Genomic DNA, 23661 nt, shown 5'->3' on the forward strand with positions numbered 1-23661 from the left:
GTGTGGCTGGTAGAATTGGGGATCTGGCGCGCATCTTTCCTCAGCTGTTACTTCAGCATCAGAAACCAATGGTGTAAAAGGGGTCGGTAATACCTTGACAATGTGGATGTGCCAAGGTATACTGTGCATTCGAATAAACGTTCCCTTATGTAACGACGCGCATCAAACAGACAAGATGGCGCCATGCTCTGACAACTGTAACTTATCACAAAGGCCGCCTCTGTCTGGCCACTTAGTTACTGAGTTGCGTTCGCAACTCCTTATCATCATTATTTTCATAACTTCTTTCAGATCTGTCCGCATGGACTGATTGTATATACTACGAGTACACGTTCTTCTCTACCTTCCTGTAAACTTAATTACTACGTGATTAGCTGCATATCACTCGTCTGTGTTCACATCTTCGTACCCTGGAGATGCTATTTATCAGCAATTGTAATTTCGTCACCTGCCTTGCTCTCTTATGGTTATAATCACTCAGCTTGGGTCACTTCCTTTTGACATGCCGCTACTTTGTGATTTTAAACCTCGTCGCCCCACTGACTTCAACTTTGCGTATAAAATTCCTTTGGCATGTGCAATTCACACCTTTTGGCATGCTCTTGCCCCTCCAAATGGACATCACGCATGGAATGGAGATGGACAATTTCCAGTTTCCTCCTCCCCCGTAGAAACATCCGGCTTGGCCACGTGAACTTCATCTAAACCATCCCATTGGTTGTCTGACCGCGACATGGTAATATAAGGGAATGCATGTCACTGCAATTTCATCATCACAGACCAAGTGTCTTAGTGGATCACTACCAGTCAGCGCTGGCAATCACCATTGGCAAGTGAACTTTACTTTTATTTCTTCTCGTTTGTTCTTAATTTCTGCATTTTTCAGTCATTTACGTTGCTCACTTTATCAAACTGATACTCAACATTACTAGGTTTATTCCCTAAATAGACATATCGTATAAGCAGTTTATTTCTTAATTTGTTCAAGACTGTGACATCCAGACCAATCATTCCCAGAAAGTAAGTGTCCCAGCACTATCATCAAGTATGCCTTCCACAAACATTTCGGTCGTTTGTCAAAAGTGTAAAACATATTACAAAGGCATCGCGCATTTAAAGCAATGTTATCCTGGTAGCTCTACTCCTGGTCTACACGCCATACACGCCCAAAATCGCCGCCGTAGCGAGTCCTATACTGCTACACAGCTGGTGTCAATGTCGGCTCTACTGGCATTTTGTGGCACATACAGTGTCAACAAAAATCAAATCCCTGATTACATCAGGGTACTTAAACACTTTGGCCACACAATTCAAGGAGAGGACGCATCTGCAGCCTCTCCTTCAACTAGTAATCCAATGCCGAGTACCAGTGCTGGTTTAACTGGGTCTACCAGAAGTGGTACTCGGTATAATTACAAACAAAACACAGTCAGGGCTAATCTTACAAACACTGGCTTATACGATAGGTTCCCTGAAAGTGAGCCGACACTTTCAGGGTTTTATCAATATTTAACCAATATTCTTAAAAAAGCAGGGCGTAATGCTGGTGACACGTGTCGCCGCGTTTCTAAGTTTTTCTATTATATCCAAAAACATGTTTTCCCAAATAGTAATATGGCTTGTATCAACTTTGATATATTTGAGCATGTAGATGAAATTCATTATTTTAACACGGTCCTTTCACAAAATGGGGTATCTGCAGGTGGCATTAAAAATTACATGTCAGCTGTCAAATCCTTTCTCAGCTACTGCCAAACGTACGTTCAAATGTCCCCAAGGGTTTTCGATAATTTGCGTAGGTTTACAAGTGCTACGCATTGTTCATATACAGGTGTCTCTAGCCAGTATAAACGCGAAGAGGTCCGTAAATCTGTTACAGAATTCAGAGATGAAACCAAACAACCGCCGCCCATTTCCGTTGTTCAAAAGGGGTACACCGATCCTGCAACCAGACAAGAGGTGAGGGACATCCTGGACCGGGCCAAGGCAGATCAACTTCCATCTGAGGACGATCAGCGCCTGGTGATGCGGTACTTGTCTTGTGGGATAATTCAACTTGGACATGCCCAAAGACCTTCAGTGCCGTCGTGTATGAAGTTGGCAGATTTCAATAAGGCACGGTGTGTTGCCGGGAGGTACCAACTTTCTTTCATGGACCACAAGACGTCCATGAGCTTCCTGGTCACCCTAAGCTTGTCCAAAGAGGATTACGACATGTTCAGGGATTACCGTCAATATGTACGTGGTGACATGCCTGAAGATGCTCTACCGGACAAATCGCCTTTCTTCAGGAGAGTGGACGGCACTGAAGTGGGGAATATGTGTCTCGAGTTGGCCCGCTATCAGAGGACAAGAGGTTTCCTTAAACCCAACTTCGAAAACGAACGGAGGACATTTACGGCCACGGATGTTCGGAAAGCTTTGGAGACTGAAGTGGCAAGGCAGCATCCCGATGATGCTGCAAAACGTAAGATGGCCAGTGACTATCTTGCACATGGCCAAAAGACTGTCAGTAGGTACTACGCTAAGAAGACTCCCTTACAGGCTGCTAGTCAGTGTGCTTTTGTGCAAGATGTTATCCAACAAGCAGCGGGTACATCAAACGCTGAGGAATCTGCATCGGCGTCAGTTCCAACAGATTCCTCCAGCCAGCTCCAGCCCCAGACCCAACCCCTTGAAGGTAGGGGGAAGGGAAAAGGGAAAAGCAAAGGAAAAGGCAAGCTCATAAAGCCCAAAAGGTGAGAAACAAGTAGATGAAAGTGAAAGTAGACCGGAAAGTTGATAAAGCCAAACCCGTAGGATAGAAGTAGTAGGTTATAGCCTGTAATTCCATAACCTTATGTCAGTTTCGACCCATTAGGTTTATACAGCAGTAGTAAAGGGGTTCGCTGTTCGAACTTGCTGTTGTGGGAATGGTGCAGGAAAAGCTACATGACACTAGACCAGAGAGTAGATCAAACCAAAACCGTAGGATAGAAGTAGTAGGTTATAGCCTGTAATTCCATAACCTAATGTCAGTTTCGACCCATTAGGTTTATACAGCAGTAGTAAAGGGGTTCGCTGTTCGAACTTGCTGTTGTGGGAATGGTGCAGGAGAAGAAAAATGGCACTCTTAAATGAGCAACCGCCACGTGGTGAGTGCTGGTTAACACAAATAGCTCATAATGTATTTGGTTCAGTTATACAATTCTTTATGTATCTAATGTGTTATGTCTTTTTCAGATATATTTTTCTATATCCATTCTGCGCTACATAAGTCAAATTTCAAATGCAATGCAATGTTTCGTTCATGTGGTTTCGCAAAAGTCTATTTCATGATATATTTGGTTCAAACATACAATTCTTTATATATCTAACATACTATATCTTTTTCAGCTATATTTTCTTTCTACCAAAGATGCTAGGCATGTCCGTAGGTGATGCCGCTTGTCCGTTCCGTCGCAACGGCGCCGGTAGCGGAAGTAGACTTTCGTTCTAATTTCGTTATCCCTCATTGGATTTCTAATATCTATGATTCATTTGAAAGGTCTCTTCATGGGGTTTCTGGCGATGCATAACATGCACGTCTGCAATGCTGTGCACAGCTGCAACCGTCTGCATATAGTGCCGCTTTTCTATCCGGCTTGACTTCCGCCGCCGACTCATGTCGACCCCACCAATAACCCCTTATAATATCTCTCTCCTTTCGAAGATCGCTATCATCTACAGTGCATGTGAAAGCCCATGCAAATGGGCTTCAAGACGATGTAAGACAAGCCCATGTGCACTGGCATGGCAAGCTACATACGTCTGCGTGTCATGCCGCGTGTCCCGTGCGTCGCCAACACCATCAGTGCGTTATTTCTTGGTTAATCATGTGTACATGTCTGATGCGACTTTCAGTATCTTATATTCATTAGAAAGAGCATTTCAATTCGCTTCTGGTGGTGTATGGCATGTGCATGTGCGACGTTGAGCAATGATGCTAGGCATGTCCGTAGGTAATGCCGCTTGTCCGTTCCGTCGCAACGGCGCCGGTAGCGGAAGTAGACTTTCGTTCTAATTTCGTTATCCCTCACTGGATTTCTAATATCTATGATTCATTTGAAAGGTCTCTTCATGGGGTTTCTGGCGATGCATAACATGCACGTCTGCAATGCTGTGCACAGCTGCAACCGTCTGCATATAGTGCCGCTTTTCTATCCGGCTTGACTTCCGCCGCCGACTCATGTCGACCCCACCAATAACCCCTTATAATATCTCTCTCCTTTCGAAGATCGCTATCATCTACAGTGCATGTGAAAGCCCATGCAAATGGGCTTCAAGACGATGTAAGACAAGCCCATGTGCACTGGCATGGCAAGCTACATACGTCTGCGTGTCATGCCGCGTGTCCCGTGCGTCGCCAACACCATCAGTGCGTTATTTCTTGGTTAATCATGTGTACATGTCTGATGCGACTTTCAGTATCTTATATTCATTAGAAAGAGCATTTCAATTCGCTTCTGGTGGTGTATGGCATGTGCATGTGCGACGTTGAGCAAAGATGCTAGGCATGTCCGTAGGTAATGCAGCTTGTCCGTTCCGTCGCAACGGCGCCGGTAGCGGAAGTAGACTTTCGTTCTAATTTCGTTATCCCTCATTGGATTTCTAATATCTATGATTCATTTGAAAGGTCTCTTCATGGGGTTTCTGGCGATGCATAACATGCAAGTCTGCAATGCTGTGCACAGCTGCAACCGTCTGCATATAGTGCCGCTTTTCTATCCGGCTTGACTTCCGCCGCCGACTCATGTCGACCCCACCAATAACCCCTTATAATATCTCTCTCCTTTCGAAGATCGCTATCATCTACAGTGCATGTGAAAGCCCATGCAAATGGGCTTCAAGACGATGTAAGACAAGCCCATGTGCACTGGCATGGCAAGCTACATACGTCTGCGTGTCATGCCGCGTGTCCCGTGCGTCGCCAACACCATCAGTGCGTTATTTCTTGGTTAATCATGTGTACATGTCTGATGCGACTTTCAGTATCTTATATTCATTAGAAAGAGCATTTCAATTCGCTTCTGGTGGTGTATGGCATGTGCATGTGCGACGTTGAGCAAAGATGCTAGGCATGTCCGTAGGTAATGCAGCTTGTCCGTTCCGTCGCAACGGCGCCGGTAGCGGAAGTAGACTTTCGTTCTAATTTCGTTATCCCTCACTGGATTTCTAATATCTATGATTCATTTGAAAGGTCTCTTCATGGGGTTTCTGGCGATGCATAACATGCACGTCTGCAATGCTGTGCACAGCTGCAACCGTCTGCATATAGTGCCGCTTTTCTATCCGGCTTGACTTCCGCCGCCGACTCATGTCGACCCCACCAATAACCCCTTATAATATCTCTCTCCTTTCGAAGATCGCTATCATCTACAGTGCATGTGAAAGCCCATGCAAATGGGCTTCAAGACGATGTAAGACAAGCCCATGTGCACTGGCATGGCAAGCTACATACGTCTGCGTGTCATGCCGCGTGTCCCGTGCGTCGCCAACACCATCAGTGCGTTATTTCTTGGTTAATCATGTGTACATGTCTGATGCGACTTTCAGTATCTTATATTCATTAGAAAGAGCATTTCAATTCGCTTCTGGTGGTGTATGGCATGTGCATGTGCGACGTTGAGCAAAGATGCTAGGCATGTCCGTAGGTAATGCCGCTTGTCCGTTCCGTCGCAGCGGCGCCGGTAGCGGAAGTAGACTTTCGTTCTAATTTCGTTATCCCTCATTGGATTTCTAATATCTATGATTCATTTGAAAGGTCTCTTCATGGGGTTTCTGGCGATGTATGACATGCACGTCTGCAATGTTGTGTATAGCTGTCCAGATTTGATGCCGCATGTTAGTTCCGTCGCAAAGGCGCCGGTAGCGGAAGTAGACTTTCGTTCTAATTTCGTTATCCCTCATTGGATTTCTTATATCTATGATTCATTTGAAAGGTCTTTCCATGGGGTTTCTAGCGATGTATAACATGTACGTCTGCAATGTTGTGTATAGCTGTCCGTATGTAATGCCGCATGTTAGTTCCGTCCCAACGGCGCCGTTAGCGGAAGTAGGCTTTCGTCCTAATTTCGTTATCCCTCATTGGATTTCTTATATCTATGATTCATTTGAAAGGCCTTTCCATGGGGTTTCTAGCGATGTATAACATGCACGTCTGCAATGTTGTGTATAGCTGTCCAGATTTGATGCCGCATGTTAGTTCCGTCGCAACGGCGCCGTTAGCGGAAGTAGACTTTCGTTCTAATTTCGTTATCCCTCATTGGATTTCTTATGTCTATGATTCATTTGAAAGGTCTTTCCATGGGGTTTCTAGCGATGTATAACATGCACGTCTGCAATGTTGTGTATAGCTGTCCGCATGTACTGCCGCATGCTATTTCCGTGTCAACGGATCGGTAATCGGAAGTTAATTTCGTTGATAATTTTTATATCGTTTTCTCGTTCCTAAATGTCCATAATGCGTATGAATGCCCTTTCAAATCTGCTTCTAACGACGTATCACATGTACATATACAATGGTTTTTGGAGAGGCTACACACGTCCGTATATACCGCCGCTTTTCGCGTCTACGGCCTTTCAATGGCGCATTTGCTCTCGTGTTGCCTTATTGCGTCTTTTTTTGCTTCTAACTGCAGCACTCTAGTCTGTAGCATACATTTTTTGGTATCATTAGAAAGCTCTTCTGGTGACGGCAACAATGGTGTAAGCAGATTTCATCTATTCTGAAAATTGTAAAGTATATTGCACAATTTGTTCGAAAAAATAGTCGTTTTTTACTGTACTTTTTAAAAAAATACTATGTAACTTCTTTTCTAAAAGTCAGATGTCAAATTGGATGGTATTGCCAGAAAGCCCATTTAATGGCGGAGGTACATGCAAAATTTCGTTGCTCTATCTTTTCAAATAAAGTAAATCTAAACTTTTTAAAATGTGTACTATCGTCAGGTGAAAGTTTAACTATCCAACGTATTTACGTACTTTTCTACACAAGGGGAACCCGAGCCAGCTTGGCCACTGCTCGGAAAATGCCTACGTTCCCCGGGCACGAACGTAGACGGGACGGGAACGGAACGGCGATGCGGAAATTGCGACGCTGCCCTCTACGTCTGCCCACGGAGGTTGGAAAGTATCAAGGTTGTGCATAGGGGGATAATTCCGACCTCCACCATGATCAAGCACTTGGTTGACGTGGTGGTTAGCGTGAGCAACGGCGCGCGACGTTGTTCATACTATTCATCATTCGTTCTGCCGAAGACGCTCGATCCATAAGCGGCCATGGTGTAGCAAAACGGAAAACTATCGAGTCTTGACAGGGGGCTCAATGGCGAGTTTGCGAGAAGCAGAACGATATGCTGGTGTTGCATAGCAGGCGAGGGGACGATCCCGAGAGGAGAGTCGATGATGGTGAAACGGTAGCTGGCGCAGGCAAACCCGTTCGAGTCTTGATTTGCCCGTGAGCAAGTGTAGACTCTGCTGACTTTTGCCTAGAGATGGGTGATAGTGTCGGAAGCAGATCGAAAGGCTGGTGTTGCATAGCAGGCGAGGGGACGATCCCGAGAGGAGAGTCGATGATGGTGAAACGGTAGCTGGCGCAGGCAAACCCGTTCGAGTCTTGATTTGCCCGTGAGCAAGTGTAGACTCTGCTGACTTTTGCCTAGAGATGGGTGATAGTGTCGGAAGCAGAGCGACAGGTTGGTGTTGCATAGCAGGCGAGGGGACGATCCCGAGAGGATAGGCGATGATGGTGACAGGGTAGCTGGCGCAGGCAAACCCGTTCGAGTCTTGATTTGCCCGTGAGCAAGTGTAGACTCTGCTGACTTTTACCTAGAGATGGGTGATAGTGTCGGAAGCAGATCGACATGCTGGTGTTGCATAGCAGGCGAGGGTCGATCCCGAGAGGAGTGCCGATGATGGTAAAACGGTAGCTGGCGCAGGCAGACCAGTTCGAGTCTTGACAGGAGACTCTAGGTCGATTTGGTGGTAATTGTTCATGATTTGCCGTGTCAAATCTTTGCGATTCCCTAAGGTGTGGCATATGGGAAATGAGCGGTTTATTGCTGTAGTGTCTACAGTTACGTGAGACATCTACTTGATGGGTAGATGCGACGGCATGACATGCCAGACGGACATTGACGTTTTGTTATGCATGTTGATGTAAAGCGTAGTGTGTGTTGTTCACGTGTAGCAGCTCAACTGCCAACAGTACTTGAAGAACCACGACCTCCTTCCTACGTCGACTCAAGTGTGCCTTCACAGCAATCAGACTTTGGAATGAAAGTTGTATCCTTCCAGGTTTCATGATTTGTATGATACATTTGTGTTAACATATTTGAGGTATCTGTCCATTATGTACGGCAATTGTATGGGTATTCAATAATTCGTGAGCTATGGTTATCATGGTGCATGCTAAATTAAAAGAACAACCTAACGCTGTTCCCTTCTAATCCAAACCATTAACCTCCAATCAAAGTAACATAAAATTAAAACGGAAAGTCCACGTCCTTCTCTCTACACCAAATCACTAACCCATTCCGAATTAACCTAAATGACATAACCTTAAAGCTAAAATCATCAATACCGACAATGTTAAAACTAATCCGCTAACCCAAACCTAAATGACATAAATTTAAAGCTAAAACCATGAATACCGCGGTGCGTATAACTGAATAATAAACACTGACAATGACAGAACGTAAAACTGGAGATAAACGCCAAACTAAAAGGACAAAAGTAACACCGCCTAAACCACTTAACCCCAAACCAAAAACATTAAATTAACGTGAAAAAATTACCAAGAGAGAGAGAAGGTGACTACGAAACTCAAACATTACCAACTCAAACCAAAAACACCTAACACCACTAATAAAAAACTAAAAGCGCGAAATAAACAAAGTAGGTGGAAAAGGGTAGATGATGTAACCCTTGACCCAAGTGAAATGGTATACTTGCATCAAGGTCTACAAAGTCAGTCGTTCGGCCGAGGCATTGATAACATGTTACCGGGTGAAGGTGCCATATTTTCAATGCCTACAAACTGGCCCGGAAAAATTGTCTTTAATTCCAGCTGGTGTGATGCTTAGTACCGGGTTTCCATGTTTGCCGATAGTTTGATGTTGCATGGAAATGTAGCCTTGGTATTGTCTTTAGTTCCAGCTGGTGTGATCCGTACTCCCGATAGTTTGATGCTGCATGGAAGTTGTTTGATGTTGTATGGAAATGTAGCCTTGGCATTGTCTTTAATTCCAGCTGGTGTGATGCTTAATGCCGGGTTTCCATGTTTGCCGATAGTTTGATGTTGCATGGAAATGTAGCCTTGGTATTGTCTTTAGTTCCAGCTGGTGTGATCCGTACTCCCGATAGTTTGATGCTGCATGGAAGTTGTTTGATGTTGTATGGAAATGTAGCCTTGGCATTGTCTTTAATTCCAGCTGGTGTGATGCTTAATGCCGGGTTTCCATGTTTGCCGATAGTTTGATGTTGCATGGAAATGTAGCCTTGGTATTGTCTTTAGTTCCAGCTGGTGTGATCCGTACTCCCGATAGTTTGATGTTGCATGGAAGTTGTTTGATGTTGTATGGAAATGTAGCCTTGGCATTGTCTTTAATTCCAGCTGGTGTGATGCTTAGTACCGGGTTTCCATGTTTGCCGATAGTTTGATGTTGCATGGAAATGTAGCCTTGGTATTGTCTTTAGTTCCAGCTGGTGTGATCCGTACTCCCGATAGTTTGATGTTGTATGGAAGTTGTTTGATGCTGTATGGAAATGTAGCCTTGGTATTGTCTTTAATTCCAGCTGGAGAGAAAGCGAAGACACTGCCTTTGTGATTCTTAGCGTTACTACAGGTCACCCTCACACAAGACAAACACAATCACATCACATCACTACATTGTCTGGAATTGTGCCGTGACTGGTGTCATGTTTGCAGAAGCACTTGTCGGGGTGGGACACACAAGCTTGGCTCTGATGCTTTGATGGTAATGCCTAATCCGTGAGTTTCTGAGTGAGAAGCCAATCAAAGTGGCGGCAATTACGACTGAAAACACCAATCATTGACTCGTTGTTTTATCCCATAACTGAACGAGATGAGTGAGTCGTGTCAGGCTTAAGCTAACAACAGGTCTTAATCCATGAACGATTGATCCCGTGAGTTCAATGCAGAGCTCAGTACAAACACGTATCAATGACCCAGGCTATATATACTTAGCAGTCAGATACGAGCATCACGGCACTTGTGCTGATATTATTTGACACAACTCATTGTCAGAAATCGTTTTTGAAGACTAACTTCATTCAAGTCATGGCCTGCGCACTTTTTGAAGCTCCTGTTTCAAAGCCACTGCACTTTGCCATCCTGGGGCATAGTTTCGTGCGGCGACTTGTTCAAGTCTGTCCCCCTCCACATGGCATCCTCACTACCGTGCGTGGGATCGGAGGGGCGACCGTCGCTCGGATGAAAGCTGAGGTGGATGCCCTTGATGCAGCTTTTCAGGGCATTGTGTTCTTTCAAGTGGGAGAGAACGACGTGTCGGCCTCTACTGATCCTCGGGACCTGGTCGAAGACCTGCTGGATCTTCTGGACTACCTTCGGTGGAAACGGCCAGGCTCCAGGGCGGTGATAGGGAGTCTGTTTCCGAGGGTAAAACCAAGGAACATGACGGTCTCTGCCTACAAGCGGAAGGTGGAGGAGGCGAACCGGCGCTTGAAGAAGATGTTGCGACGCCGTCTGGATGCCACCCTTTGGGAACACAGCCAGCACACAGCTGCTAGCCAAGGACGGCGTACACCTGACACCAAAAGCTAATGGGCAGTTCTGGCTTTCAATTCGTAAGTGTATGTGTAGGTATGTTTAATCACTCTCACTCACTCACTCACTCACTCACTCACTCACTCACTCACTCACTCACTCACTCACTCACTCACTCACTCACTCACTCACTCACTCACTCACTCACTCACTCACTCACTCACTCACTCACTCACTCACTCACTCACTCACTCACTCACTCACTCACTCACTCACTCGCGTGATATCAAATAAGCTGTTTTGCATCCCGCCGCACGCACAGGCTTTGGCTTTGGGTGGCTTTAAGGGTGGGAAAACATAACGGCAGCCACACGTGTCGCACATGACGCGAAAGTCAAGACACAGGGCTTCCGACCCATGTCGAAGACAAAACCCTGGGGTCGATGTACGAAACATGACAAGTACCTACAGCGTGAAAAAATTGCCATAAATCGGGATAAATCGGGCTTAAAAGCGCCCCGGCGTCGAACCCGGTAAAGATTTGTCACTTCTGATGTTACCACCAGATAGCCCTGGGGACCAGCTTCACGTCGATGTGAAACCTGTCAATAGGATGTGAATATTCAACGTTCGAGTGACGTTTAAAAGATGCTCTCCGAGTAAGGCTTTTGTCTTGGTAAAATTACAGGTCTATAACAGATGGGAAAATGGGCGTGGACGCCCAACCAGGCACCCCATGTCGACCCCGTGATAACCCCAGGTGCTTCATGCACGTGGCCGAATTTTCATGTATGATATGTGTGCAGTATGTCTCTTTCTCCCGGGATGGGACAATTAGTGAACGCAGGATGCATAGATCAAACCCTGGTGATATCAAATCTGAGCTGTTTTGGCCTCCGTTACGCGCACGGGGCTTAGCTTTGGGTGGCTTTAAGGGTGGGAAAACATGACTGCACCCGCATGTGTCGCACATGACGTGAAAGCCAAGACACAGGGCTTCCGATCCAGAGTCAAATCAAAACCCTGGGGTCGATGTACGAAACATGACAAGTACCCGCAGCGTGAAAAGCTGCCAAAAATCGAGTTACATCGGACTTTAAAGCGTCCCGACGTCGAACCTGTCGACGGCAGGTCATTTCTGATGACACCGCCAGATAGCCCTGGAAACCAGCTTTACGTCGATGTGCAACATAGGAATGGGCCGTGCATGGTCAGCGCCCAGGCGGCCGTTAAGTGACGGCACCCTACGTCTCTTGCTCCCTGATATAGGCCACCACTTTTTTTACTCTCAGTTGCATATCACTCGGAGCCATGTACAGCCCCACGCCGAACACGTAATTGACTTTCGATCTGGCGTATTCTAACACGTTTTGGTAACGGTCGATGGCCCGCGGGAGATCAACTGGAGAATTGATAGCATCCTCAACGTTGGCAACGAACTGTTTCTGAGCGTCGTAAGCAGTTCCCTTACCGAGGATGTTGGAACGCGTCATCGACTGCGCACCCAACAGCGCCCACACGTACGTTCGAATCGAGTCGTTCAAGCGTATTGTACCAGCACGAGTGAATCCTTTCGATGTTTTTGAGATCATTTTAGTCCAGGCTGTGGCTGCATCAGGATTGGTTTGCTTTATGCAGCTGACATGGATCTTTTCATTCGTTGTGGGGCCTGTAAATGTATGACGGTTTGGGTTGTATGTGCCATCTGCAGAACCGGCCATATATGTTCCGGACCTGTAGAAGTACACGAGAACTATACCGAGACCATGGTTCACACCAGGAAGGCGAAAGTCTTTATTCGTTGGAATCTCAAACTCCCCACAAACACGTTCATAAGCGCGTTTATCATAGGGGTTATTCGTCATACTCCACGCTTTATCTTGGGGAAGAGGAGCACTTATTTCCTTCAATATTCGTCTCGTTTGATAATAAATATGAAACAAAATGACTGCCTTACTCAGTTCGTCTATACCGTAGTCTAGTGTCACACCCGACCCTGTCGTCGCACACCACACAGCAAAGTTGAGTTGGTTCTGCCAAAACTGCATTGGGTTTTGATTCCAGTTTACCACCGCCTGCGCGTTATTAACGGTCACGATATAGTTTTCAAAGATATTAATAAAGGTTGCTTTAAACCCCGTACTACCTACCACCACGATTTTCAAGTGTGCTAAGTCCATATTATAATATATAAATTATATATTATAATATGTACATAACACTTCCAGGAATAACGAGCGGTGAGGCCGTTCAGCTGACGCACGCGATCGATATCACGTCAGGCCAACTCGAAGTCGCACTCTGCGATATCACCTACCTACCGCAATGGACTAACATCAACGCCAGCAACAATAAGCTGTTCGTCAGTGGAACTCGCAGCCAGATAACTGACGGCTACTACAGCGTGTGCTCTCTAAACGACGAGGTCTTCAAACCCCTGGGAGCCGAACTCAAGATGAACGACTCAAACGGTACAGTGGTGTTAATCAACAACGGAAGAAACCCCTTGAGGCTCGGCCGACCATTAGCGAGGATACTCGGTATGTCTCCTGACGAAATAAAACCAACAACAACCGTCACAGGCACGAAGTTACCCGATCTAGTACCGTACCGAGAGCTGTACATTCATCTCGGTCAGGTGAGCACAACGTACAACATTCAAGGAGGTCACCCTTCCACTATACTGAGAGCAGTGCCGGTGAAAACTGAGAAATACAACGACGGTAGAACCGAGTCGTTTTCACCACGGCAGTATAAGAGATTAACCCAGGGCAACATACCTGAGCTGATAATATCGGTGTTAGATATAAATCATAATCCTGTAAATATAGGATACCTCAGCTTAACGCTTCATGTAAAATGACCAGCGCACAAGGGCCCGGAGTGAAAAAATGCGTCAATATCGGGATCTCCGACCTCGGAGACACGCCCGGTTTCGACGCTCCCGGAGTAGATGGTAAATCGTACGCCTTTCAATTGAAAAACAACATTTACAAACGCGTTGAAGTCCCCTCCGGTGGAACCCTAAGTGATATAGTAGATACCACAACAGCAACAGTCAACACTAAGTACGCCCTTGTCAACACTGGTAATAACTGGATAATATACCCATCGTTCGGGGGTAAACTGTTCGACTTAGACGATGTTGAGAGCACTACCGTCGCCCGAAACAAGCCATATATGCTCGTCTTCACCGAAGATGACAAGTGGGTGTTGTTACCCGATAACGACTGGTTTCTCAATATTAGACTCGTCTCCCCCTACGTGTTCACGGATAACAAAGACTACCACCTAAACAAAGTCGTGAACAATGGAACCCTGCTCGTGGCTTACGTCCCAACTCAGAGACTTAGCATAGTCGTCAGCCCACTCGACGCTATGGCAGCCCACATGCTATCGAGTAAACCGGCCATACAAAACGTGACATTACAGTTGGTGTCTGAATTCGAAGGTGTGGTCAGTATACTAGAGAGTCTACCGGCAAACTCAACACTGATCATCAAAGTCTACCTAGGGGAACCATCAGGGAATGATGTCGAGATCGTGAAGGGAATCAAACTCGGGTGGGGGAAACGACACCAGTATCAAGTCTGCAACGTTTACGTGCGGGTGGGTGTCGGCTCCAACACCAGTCTGCAGGGGGTCAACGTGATCGTGGAAAACAAGATATCACTAACCAAGATCTTCCTGCCTGACAACATACACTTCATCAGAAAACCAGTTGGAAATTATATCGTAATAGTATAACAATGACCAGTCATCGTCCCAACACTACGCTTAACGACCTAGGAGATACGGAGGGATTCGATCAGCCTGGTGAGGAAGACACCTTATATATCCTGCACTTCAAAGACAACGTGTACAGACGGGTGTCGTTATCAGATTTTAAAGAGCCCAAATGGCTGATCAACTTAACACTCACCTCACCTTATATCATAATAGACGAAAATGGGTTTGTCACTAAGATTAGGAACAACGGTATCTGGACTGTGGATTTCATTCCGGAGAGGGAATTACCCATGGAAGTTACTTATACCGGAAAAAATAGTTTAAGGTCTGGAGAAAAAAATAAATTAACATATATCAATAATCCTTATAGCAGAAATCTTGTTAATAGAATATTCCCCCCTTTCACACTCATCATAGAAGTCTTATTTTATTTAAGCAATGAAAACACCTCAAGAGTACACCAAATTTTACCCGGGGTGTCAATACACTGGTTTGACGAACACTCAAACAAATATTGTCGTATTGTTATACAACAGGATACCAACATGGATACTATAACCCGCTTAATAAGCCTCAGTGGGGTTTTTATTACAACAGGAAAGTCTATTAGCTTCTCGCCTATTACCCTGAGTAGTGATATATCCCTTATTGACTTCAAATACATTGGAAGACTATTAACTGAAACCCAATTAAAATATCTTTCAAAATATATATTATAGGATGGGCCTGTACCCAGGCGTAGATGAAGTAGCGAAGACGCTGGAAACCGTAGATGGGTTCCGCTTGAGGCAGTTATGTGATGTGAAACGTCAACTAGAACAAGACCGTGACACGCGGAAAGCACTATGTAAAAAGTACCATAGAGCTTTCAATATCATGGACGGGGCTGACACTACCCTTATGGTAACCAGCATGGGACTAGGGGCGGCAGGTGTTGGGTTGTTAGCTACCATCGTGGCTGCACCTATAGTGCTAGGTATTGAAATAACAGCTGGGGTGGCAGGGGTGTTAGGGTTGGCGCTTAAGTTCGTATCACGCAGACTGCATCGTAAGGCATTGAAACACGACGAGATCAGGGTTCTGGCCGAAGCAAAGCTCAACACAGTGAGTGAGCGTATTTCCACGGCACTCTCTGACAGTAAGATCTCAGAAGAGGAGTTTCGTTCAATCCTCTCTGAACTCAAAAAATATAAAGGAATGAAACAAGATATTCGATCCAAGTCTCGTAAGTCTGCTATCAGCGAGGACGAGAAAAAAAAGTACATAGAACAGGGGATACAAAAAGCCCAGCAAGCCTTTATTACGAACACCAAAGTGATCATAGGCGGTTCACGTTAAACTGTTTCATCGAGGTAAACGTGACATAGACCGCCAACTTTTTTGTAGTAGGGGTAATAGTAGCAAGAGCTAAGGGCCCAACCAAAGCCTTAGTTAGTAAATAAGGCGTTGTAGAGACTTTTTTTGAAAGTGGTCCAGAGAAACAGATACCAGATAGGGCCCTAGTGAGGTATCTATACCAGCCGGGGGAACACGAGGGTGATAGCCGTAAGCGGGCCACCGATCCTATATGGTCAGTCAAAACTTACAACATAGATAAAGTGGATATGAAAGCCGACGAACCTAACTTATACTACTTGAGGGATGGGCCGGGTAGGGGGTTTGTAAGAGAAGAATTATTGATCGTACCGTACGGCGCAGTGTTACCTCCAACACACGTTAAGTAGTAGGGGTAATAGTAGCAAGAGCTAAGGGCCCAACCAAAGCCTTATTTAGTAAATAAGGCTTTGTAGAGACTTTTCTTGAAAGTGTTTTAAAACCCCCATTGTATATACTACTGCGTCCTGTCTGGTAATGAGGCATAGACAAGAGGAAACATTTTCAGGTGGACGATGGTATGGATGGTGTACAATCTCATGGATTGTTCAGTGGTGTTGACTGTAGCTGGACATGTAGCTACGCAACATCTCCAATGAATATTGGTGTTTTCTGCGTATCTTAACTCTGAATTTGTTTCCTTGGTACACAAGATTCAGACCTCCATGCTTGTTAGGAACAGACTCCAAGTTCACCTGTACATTTGCCATTTACAATGGTGAAATAACTAACCATAGACAATTTATACCCCCTTTAGAAAATTAAAAACAGTAAATACATAGCATGAAAGTTTAATCAAATATCAATCAGTGTCGGAAAAATCAAAAGTGTTCGCCATACAGCCTGAACATACCTGAGCTCACCTCACCCCTATTGGCGTGGCATCTTTCACTTTATGACATGTCCCCTCTGCTTGTGAAGACAGGATTAGTTTTAATCTGCTTCAGTGTGGTGGCAAACCAGGAATAAACCGTTTAAATGGGCATCTTTCACTTTATGACATGTCCCCTCTGCTTGTGAAGACAGGATTAGTTTTAATCTGCTTCAGTGTGGTGGCAAACCAGGAATAAACCGTTTAAATGGGCACTGGTGCGGAGCAGTTTCCGTGGACTGGTGTAAACTTTTGTTATTATTTTTCTCCCGTGAGTACCCAGATGATATCCCAGAATTCGTGACTGGTTCGCGACCTCTGCTGCGCAGTCCGTATGCGCAATTGATAGTTTAATTACAGACAGATCAACTAAGGTGAAGTCATTTTTACTTTATTACAAATGTATTATGAAAACAAATGAAACACTTTGAAGGTTAATCATCTGCCAGTGGTAGAAATGGTAAAAAACTATCAGGGCGGAAAAATAACGAAGCCAATGTACGTCTCTATATTTTGTCTCACAACCCTAATTAGTTTATTGTCATATTTTTATGATTTTGAAAAATTATAAAAGAACACACGGGCTGCTTATACTTATAATAAATTTCTAACATGACTGTAACATTTGAACATTGTATAGACTGCTAAGGTGGATCCTATTTCACACACGCCCTATGCGCGATCTAGTGTGTGTTTTCTGTCATATAGATTCTGCTGAATGCTACAACAAATAAATTAAATGCAAATAATGAATTTAAAACAAGTTAAAACAATTTTATAGCAAAAATGTCAGGCTACTACTTTGTTCAGGAATGTATCCATCAATATCCACATAAAAGAAATCGTATTCCATTCATCTGCAGCTGGTAAATAATCCTGCTCTGTGTCGTGTGTCTTACAACAGTCTAATTTGCGAAAAAGTAACACATCGTTTCAAGTCTTTCACATTGGTGAAAACCTGATAAACCTCTCATTGGTCACCCAAGATAGCACACCTGGCAACTAATTTTATGATGTCCGCCATTCTAAGTAATTTAGTTAACCAATAATGGGCAATCAATCAATCAACGCAAGGGTGGTTATTTCTTTGAAGGGAGGATGACTTGGTTGTTTTTACACTCGCACTTTACGACAGGGTGTAGTCAGTATAAATTAGTACATCTACACACATTGCCCTTTGATAAATCCTCTAGAAGAAAAAGTAATTAATCAATCAGTGAGTTATCGGTTAATCCTTTGATCGATGTTTGTTTTTGTAACTCAGCTGATAAACTCTCTTGCCTCACTTACATGCACATATTACATAACATACAATACATTTGCCATTACAGACCTTAATTTATAATGTTGAGTATTTACTCCAGACAGGAGAAATGCCAAATGGGAACCTTTGTTGAGTAACCGAAGTGGTGTTACCACTATTTATACCTGTTATAAATTCATTAACTGACCATCCAGAGAATGATGACAAATAATACGTGTAGGTTTACACCATCAAACGCGAGTTACAGCAAGGAAGATGTAATCTCTGTGTCGCATGCAGCCTGAAAACACTTATGGGCCGAAACTGTTTTGAGGATACCAAAGGAACTTCGTTGTTACATAAGAAATGCACATAGGTATTTGCTGTGTACTTGGGTAAATGCGTAAGAAAAGTTTCAGATTTCTCTACAAATGGCAAAGTCGTTGTTATTAGTTTACAAATTCAAATAAATCAACTGCGTGTTTTTATTATCATAGATAATTAACCAGAGTCGTAGCTACCAACATTTACGTATGATGTTTGCTATGACTGTTGGGCCAACCCTCAAAACTATCTAAATATAAAGCTTTGCAATCTTTCGGACTTATATGAAACAAATGGCTTGCTACACGTATGTAGACATCATATTTTTACATAACTTGATTAAATATCGAGGTAAAAACACAGAAATAGGATAAAATTGGATCAGTCACTATACCATCCAGGCATCAGAAAAAAACTACACTGCTGGGATATTTTGTTACAATCAGATAAGGAATACCATGAATATTTTTAAATAACAGCATGTGATGGACATCTGGCCTCCTCACTTTTTAGGGTGAAGAAATTTTGCTAATGTGGACAGAAGCCCAGTCCCTTAGTCCGCTACGGTCGAGGGAGCGGATGCTGACCAATTTGCTCCTTCCTTTTGTACTTAGACCGTTGGTGAGAACCACTATTCGCTTCGCATCAGTGCCCCTTTTACGCCACGCCCACCAAGATCTACCTGTCAGCTATTTTCCGATCACTGTAATTTACTTTACCAATTTATACGGTCTCACTTCGCTCTCACTTCCATCATGAAACAATAACCGAGTTAAAATACAAGTAGTTAATTTCATTCGCCACTTCAATGGTTTTCACAAATGAATCAATTATAATATTGTGGCCAAGGAACAGTTGTCTATAAAGGGGGAAATCAGACAAACAAATAAGCGTAGGAAATATTTCAACCTATAATTCCAGGAATGTGAAACATAAACTTATTCTGAAAATAGGCAATTTTGACGGAAACAAGCATCTCCATTTAAACTGAAAATGAGCCCCAATGAGCTCGGGGGTATCCTCTCCTCTCCGCCAGATTGTAAAAGCAGGTCACATCGCTTGTCTTACCTAGCCATAGTGCAATGTTATTTTAACATGACCTTGTTGGATAGACTCTCTCTAAGTGAGAGTGAACCGCTTGGGGATTGAGAAGCAGAGGAAGTCTGCCCTTGAATCATTTTCTATCGAGGCATTACTCAAAGGGGTTGGGCGGAAGAGTGAACAATGGGATTCTGTGACAATGAGGCCCTGATACCCCCAGAAAGTGGGGTTAGTCCCACCTGTCCGGTTTGTTTGATATGCCGACAGTCCCGTGCGGGGGGTTACCATCTTATCTTTGATATATCGACTATAGCCTGTATTGGAAAGTCGAATGCTGGACAGGGGGAGCAATATAAAGTTATATACTTTTAAGGGTTAAAAGGGTCAGAAGGTAAATTTTAACAACATTTTAATTCTGCGTTTAATTAACAATGCCTCATAACTTTACATTTTGATATTCATAACAACACATATACAAAATTTTCTAAATTAACATTTTTTATCGGTCCACGAAGGAAGAACATTTAAAAATCCTAATCCCCAAATTACGTTAGTATCAAATACTTATATCGTCATTCCAGATCAAATATGAAAATAATCAGGTGAAGGCAAGATGAATGAAGTGATTGATGAGGGTAAGAGCAACACGTCCTCAAGTGTTCATTAGTGCGTTCATATGAACATAACTGGGAGTTATGTGCCTGTTTTAGACTAATAGCTAGTCTCTGAAATGAACATATTTTACTGAAAAAACGTTCACAGTGAAAAAAATAAAATAATGAAATGGTCAAATGGAGCCCTGAGACTTCCTTCATTCAGTAGATTTTATTGGGGAATTTACAACCCAACCGATTGCGTGTGGTAACCCGGGGTTTTTTTAGATTGAGTTACTGCTATCAGCTTGAGTTGTCCGAGCCTAGAATACATTTAGGTTAAAATTATGTCACCAAAAGACCTAGAGTCATTTCATTAATCTTATGATCATTTCATAGTTACGGTGGACTGCTGTGTTACCCAGAAGGCCTTTTTACCATGAATGTGAAAGTGTATGTATTTTCAAATCACTTGCACATGGATTATTGTTTACAAGTCGTGTCTTTAACCGTGGCCCTGTTAGCAGGAGGATCAAGTCTCGAGTGTCAGCAATGTCAGTGTTCTGAAAGCAGGCACTCTATAACTGCTGACTGTACAAACAGAAACTTGTCATCCGTTCCCAGTAACCTCCCATATAATATCACCAATCTGAAACTGGCTCGTAACAAAATTTCATCCCTTGGAAAGCAGCTGAAAAAATACATTTTCCTGAAAATACTTGATTTATCGTTCAATTATCTGAAAAAGCTCGACCGCTACGACTTTGCCGGACTTTCTGAATTGCAAGCCCTCAATCTCAGCTACAATCACTTACGTCTCTCTGAAGAAGTGTATCCAAATGGTATGTTCCAGTCTCAGACAAAACTACGGTTGCTGATAATAAACAACAATTCTCCTCCCGAGAATGAAGCCGATTTGAGTGACACAGACACTTCACTTTACTACCCAGATGAAACTTTCCAGGATCTGGTTTCCCTTCAGGAACTTCACATTGATGGACTTAAGAATCCAATGTTTGGAGAAGGCTTTAGATGCACCAACATCACGAAACTGACGATTGGAGGAAACTGCAATATGAGGGACATTTCAAACGAAACATTCCGCTACTTAAAACGATTAACACACTTAGACATTACAAATTGTGTAATAACTGATATTGGCCAATCTGCATTTGAGCCCCTCCAAAACATTCACATGTTAGACATGTCCCAAAATTCCGATCTTGGATTAGACAAGGCTTTTGCTAGTTTGTACGGTCTTCGTAATTCTCCACTGAAAATTCTAAAAGCAAACAAACTGAACAGATATCAAGGTATCGGCATTCTCGTAACAGCGGAACACGTTAAATACATGTCTGGTATGGTTCTTGAGGAATTACACATGGATGACAACCGGATAGAAATACTGGATCCTCGAGTACCCGTTCTCCTACCACAAACTCTGAAAGTTCTCTTTGTTAGAAAAAACAAGTTTTCATTTGGTTTGTATCTTCTAACACTAACATCAATGACCAACCTGCAGTTTGTGGATGCTTCGTCGGGTCACTTGTCCCATGCTCGTCCATTTTCAGTCCAGGCAGAAGCTCAGCTTGATTCTTACCTCACTGAGTTAGAGACAAACCCTCACATGGCTCATGGTGACACTTCAAATGCTGGGGAAAGTTCTAGTTCATTGTCTGATGTCACCAAGTCTGTGAAACATATTTTTTCTCTATTTGAAGATCTTTCTGATGGTGATTCACCATGGCCAGGAAATTTCACAATTCATGTTCCACCGAATGCAACATATGCAAACGTCAGCAACGCAAAACTGAGTTACACTATTCCTAGAATACGATTTGGTAAAAATATACTAAAGACTTTGGATCTGTCATATAATTTCTTTACAAAGTGGTTTGGACCAGTTATTGGACTTCATCATCTAGAATTTGGTGATGTGTCACACAATTATTGTGATTTTATAAACATACACTTCTTTGATGATTTGATTTCACTGAGAATACTGAACATAAGTTTCAATTATCTTGGCTATACATTACATGATGGAACATTTAGTACGTTACTCAAGCTTGAACATCTGGACCTTTCAAATAATAAACTGAGTTCTCTTCCAAGGGACGTTTTTAAAGGCTTAGAAAATCTTAAGTACTTGAGTGTTGGGTCCAACTATTTGAACAAGTGGAATGCCAACATTGGGGACCTGAGGAAGTTGAAACTTTTAGATGTATCCGATAATCTCTTTGAGGAGCTTGATGTCATATTTAGAAATCAGATTGATGACAATGCGAGCAAAGAACTGAAAATGAGGCTTCATAAAAACCCATGGAAATGCACATGTGAGACACTGAGCTTCTTGAAGTGGTTGGACACTAAACGAAGTCGTGTTTATGATCTTCAGGACCTACTCTGTACAGGGTCTGATGGTAGCCAGAAAAACATGACCAACCTACATGACATCATTATGGAACTGGAGAAGAGCTGTGCATCCTACACTGGTGTGGTGATTGGGGTGCTCAGTCTCATCATGTTGGTCCTGATATTTGCTGTGACAGGCATCGTGTACAGATACAGGTGGAAACTGAGGTGCCTCTACTACGTTGCCCGTAACCGACACAGAGGCTACCTGCCTGTAGAAGAGGAGGATCAGGAGTTCGAGTTTGATGCCTTCATATCCTACGCTGATGAGGACCGTGGACTTGTAGTTAGGAAAATGAGGCAGAGGCTTGAAGAGATGCAAGGTCTAAAGCTCTGTATTCATCACCGAGACTTTCTCGTTGGGGAAGCTATTGCTGCCAACATCCTAAACGCTGTTCAATCCAGCAGGAAGACAGTGATTGCCCTGTCAAGACACTTCTTGAGGAGCTACTGGTGTAAGTACGAAGTGGAGATGGCTAAGATGGAGAGTATCTACACGGGACGGAACATCCTGCTGGTTGTTGTCTTGGAGAACATCCCTGTGAAGGACCTGCCCCCTGACATTGTGGAGTTGATGTGTCAAGATTCCTATGTAGAGTACACTGATAATCAGGATGGTCAGGAAGTGTTCTGGCACAATCTGGAGCGAGCAATACGTAGGATGTAATGTGACTATTCAGTGGAGGGGCATGTTTCATAGTGTATATTTGTACATATCTGTTCTTTTGCACACTGTTCTATTTTGAGATCTATGACTTCCATGAGGAAAAAGCATTTGTATTGTACATTATTGCATCTGTCGCATACATTTGTATCTGAGTCTCGTTATTGCAAGTCAGTTAAGTTTTATACAGAGCTGTATGTGAATACAAAACTTCTTTAATGTACTGTCGGAAATGACAATGTGTTTAATCTTTTTCTTTGTGTCCCTAAAACTGACACATATGCAGGTACCATATGTCGAAATAATCGTCCTAACTGGGCGTTCAGCGTAATAGGATATCAAGAAAAGTGTACTCGTAAAATGGGACAAAAAGCTGCTGAAAACAAAATATCAGACTGTAGATGGCAATTAGGTCGCTTAGCCAGGTATGACAACGGTCCGTCGACTCACTTGGCACGAAATGCAAAGAAACAGAATATTTAATTTAAAGGTCACATGCAACGTAAAACACAACTTTGCAGATTCTGATACCTTTCGGTGTGCACTTACCGAAACGAAACATAAAATATTCAGCCTATAAAGTTGAAAAAAAACGCGATGAAAAAAAAGCCCTCGAAATCGGAGTTCAAACGATTCAAT

General features: G+C 43.5%; 1 protein-coding gene across 1 annotated transcript; it reads left to right on the forward strand.

The window, feature by feature from the left end:
* The first annotated feature begins 20421 nt into the window (after positions 1-20421).
* LOC137268709 (toll-like receptor 4) lies at positions 20422-23025 on the forward strand. The gene has a single exon (XM_067803307.1). The coding sequence runs from the start codon at positions 20422-20424 to the stop codon at positions 23023-23025; it is 2604 nt and encodes an 867-aa protein (XP_067659408.1).
* The last annotated feature ends 636 nt before the right edge of the window (positions 23026-23661 follow it).

The sequence above is a fragment of the Haliotis asinina genome, chromosome 16 (assembly GCF_037392515.1).
Source record: "Haliotis asinina isolate JCU_RB_2024 chromosome 16, JCU_Hal_asi_v2, whole genome shotgun sequence".
Lineage (NCBI taxonomy): Eukaryota > Metazoa > Mollusca > Gastropoda > Lepetellida > Haliotidae > Haliotis > Haliotis asinina.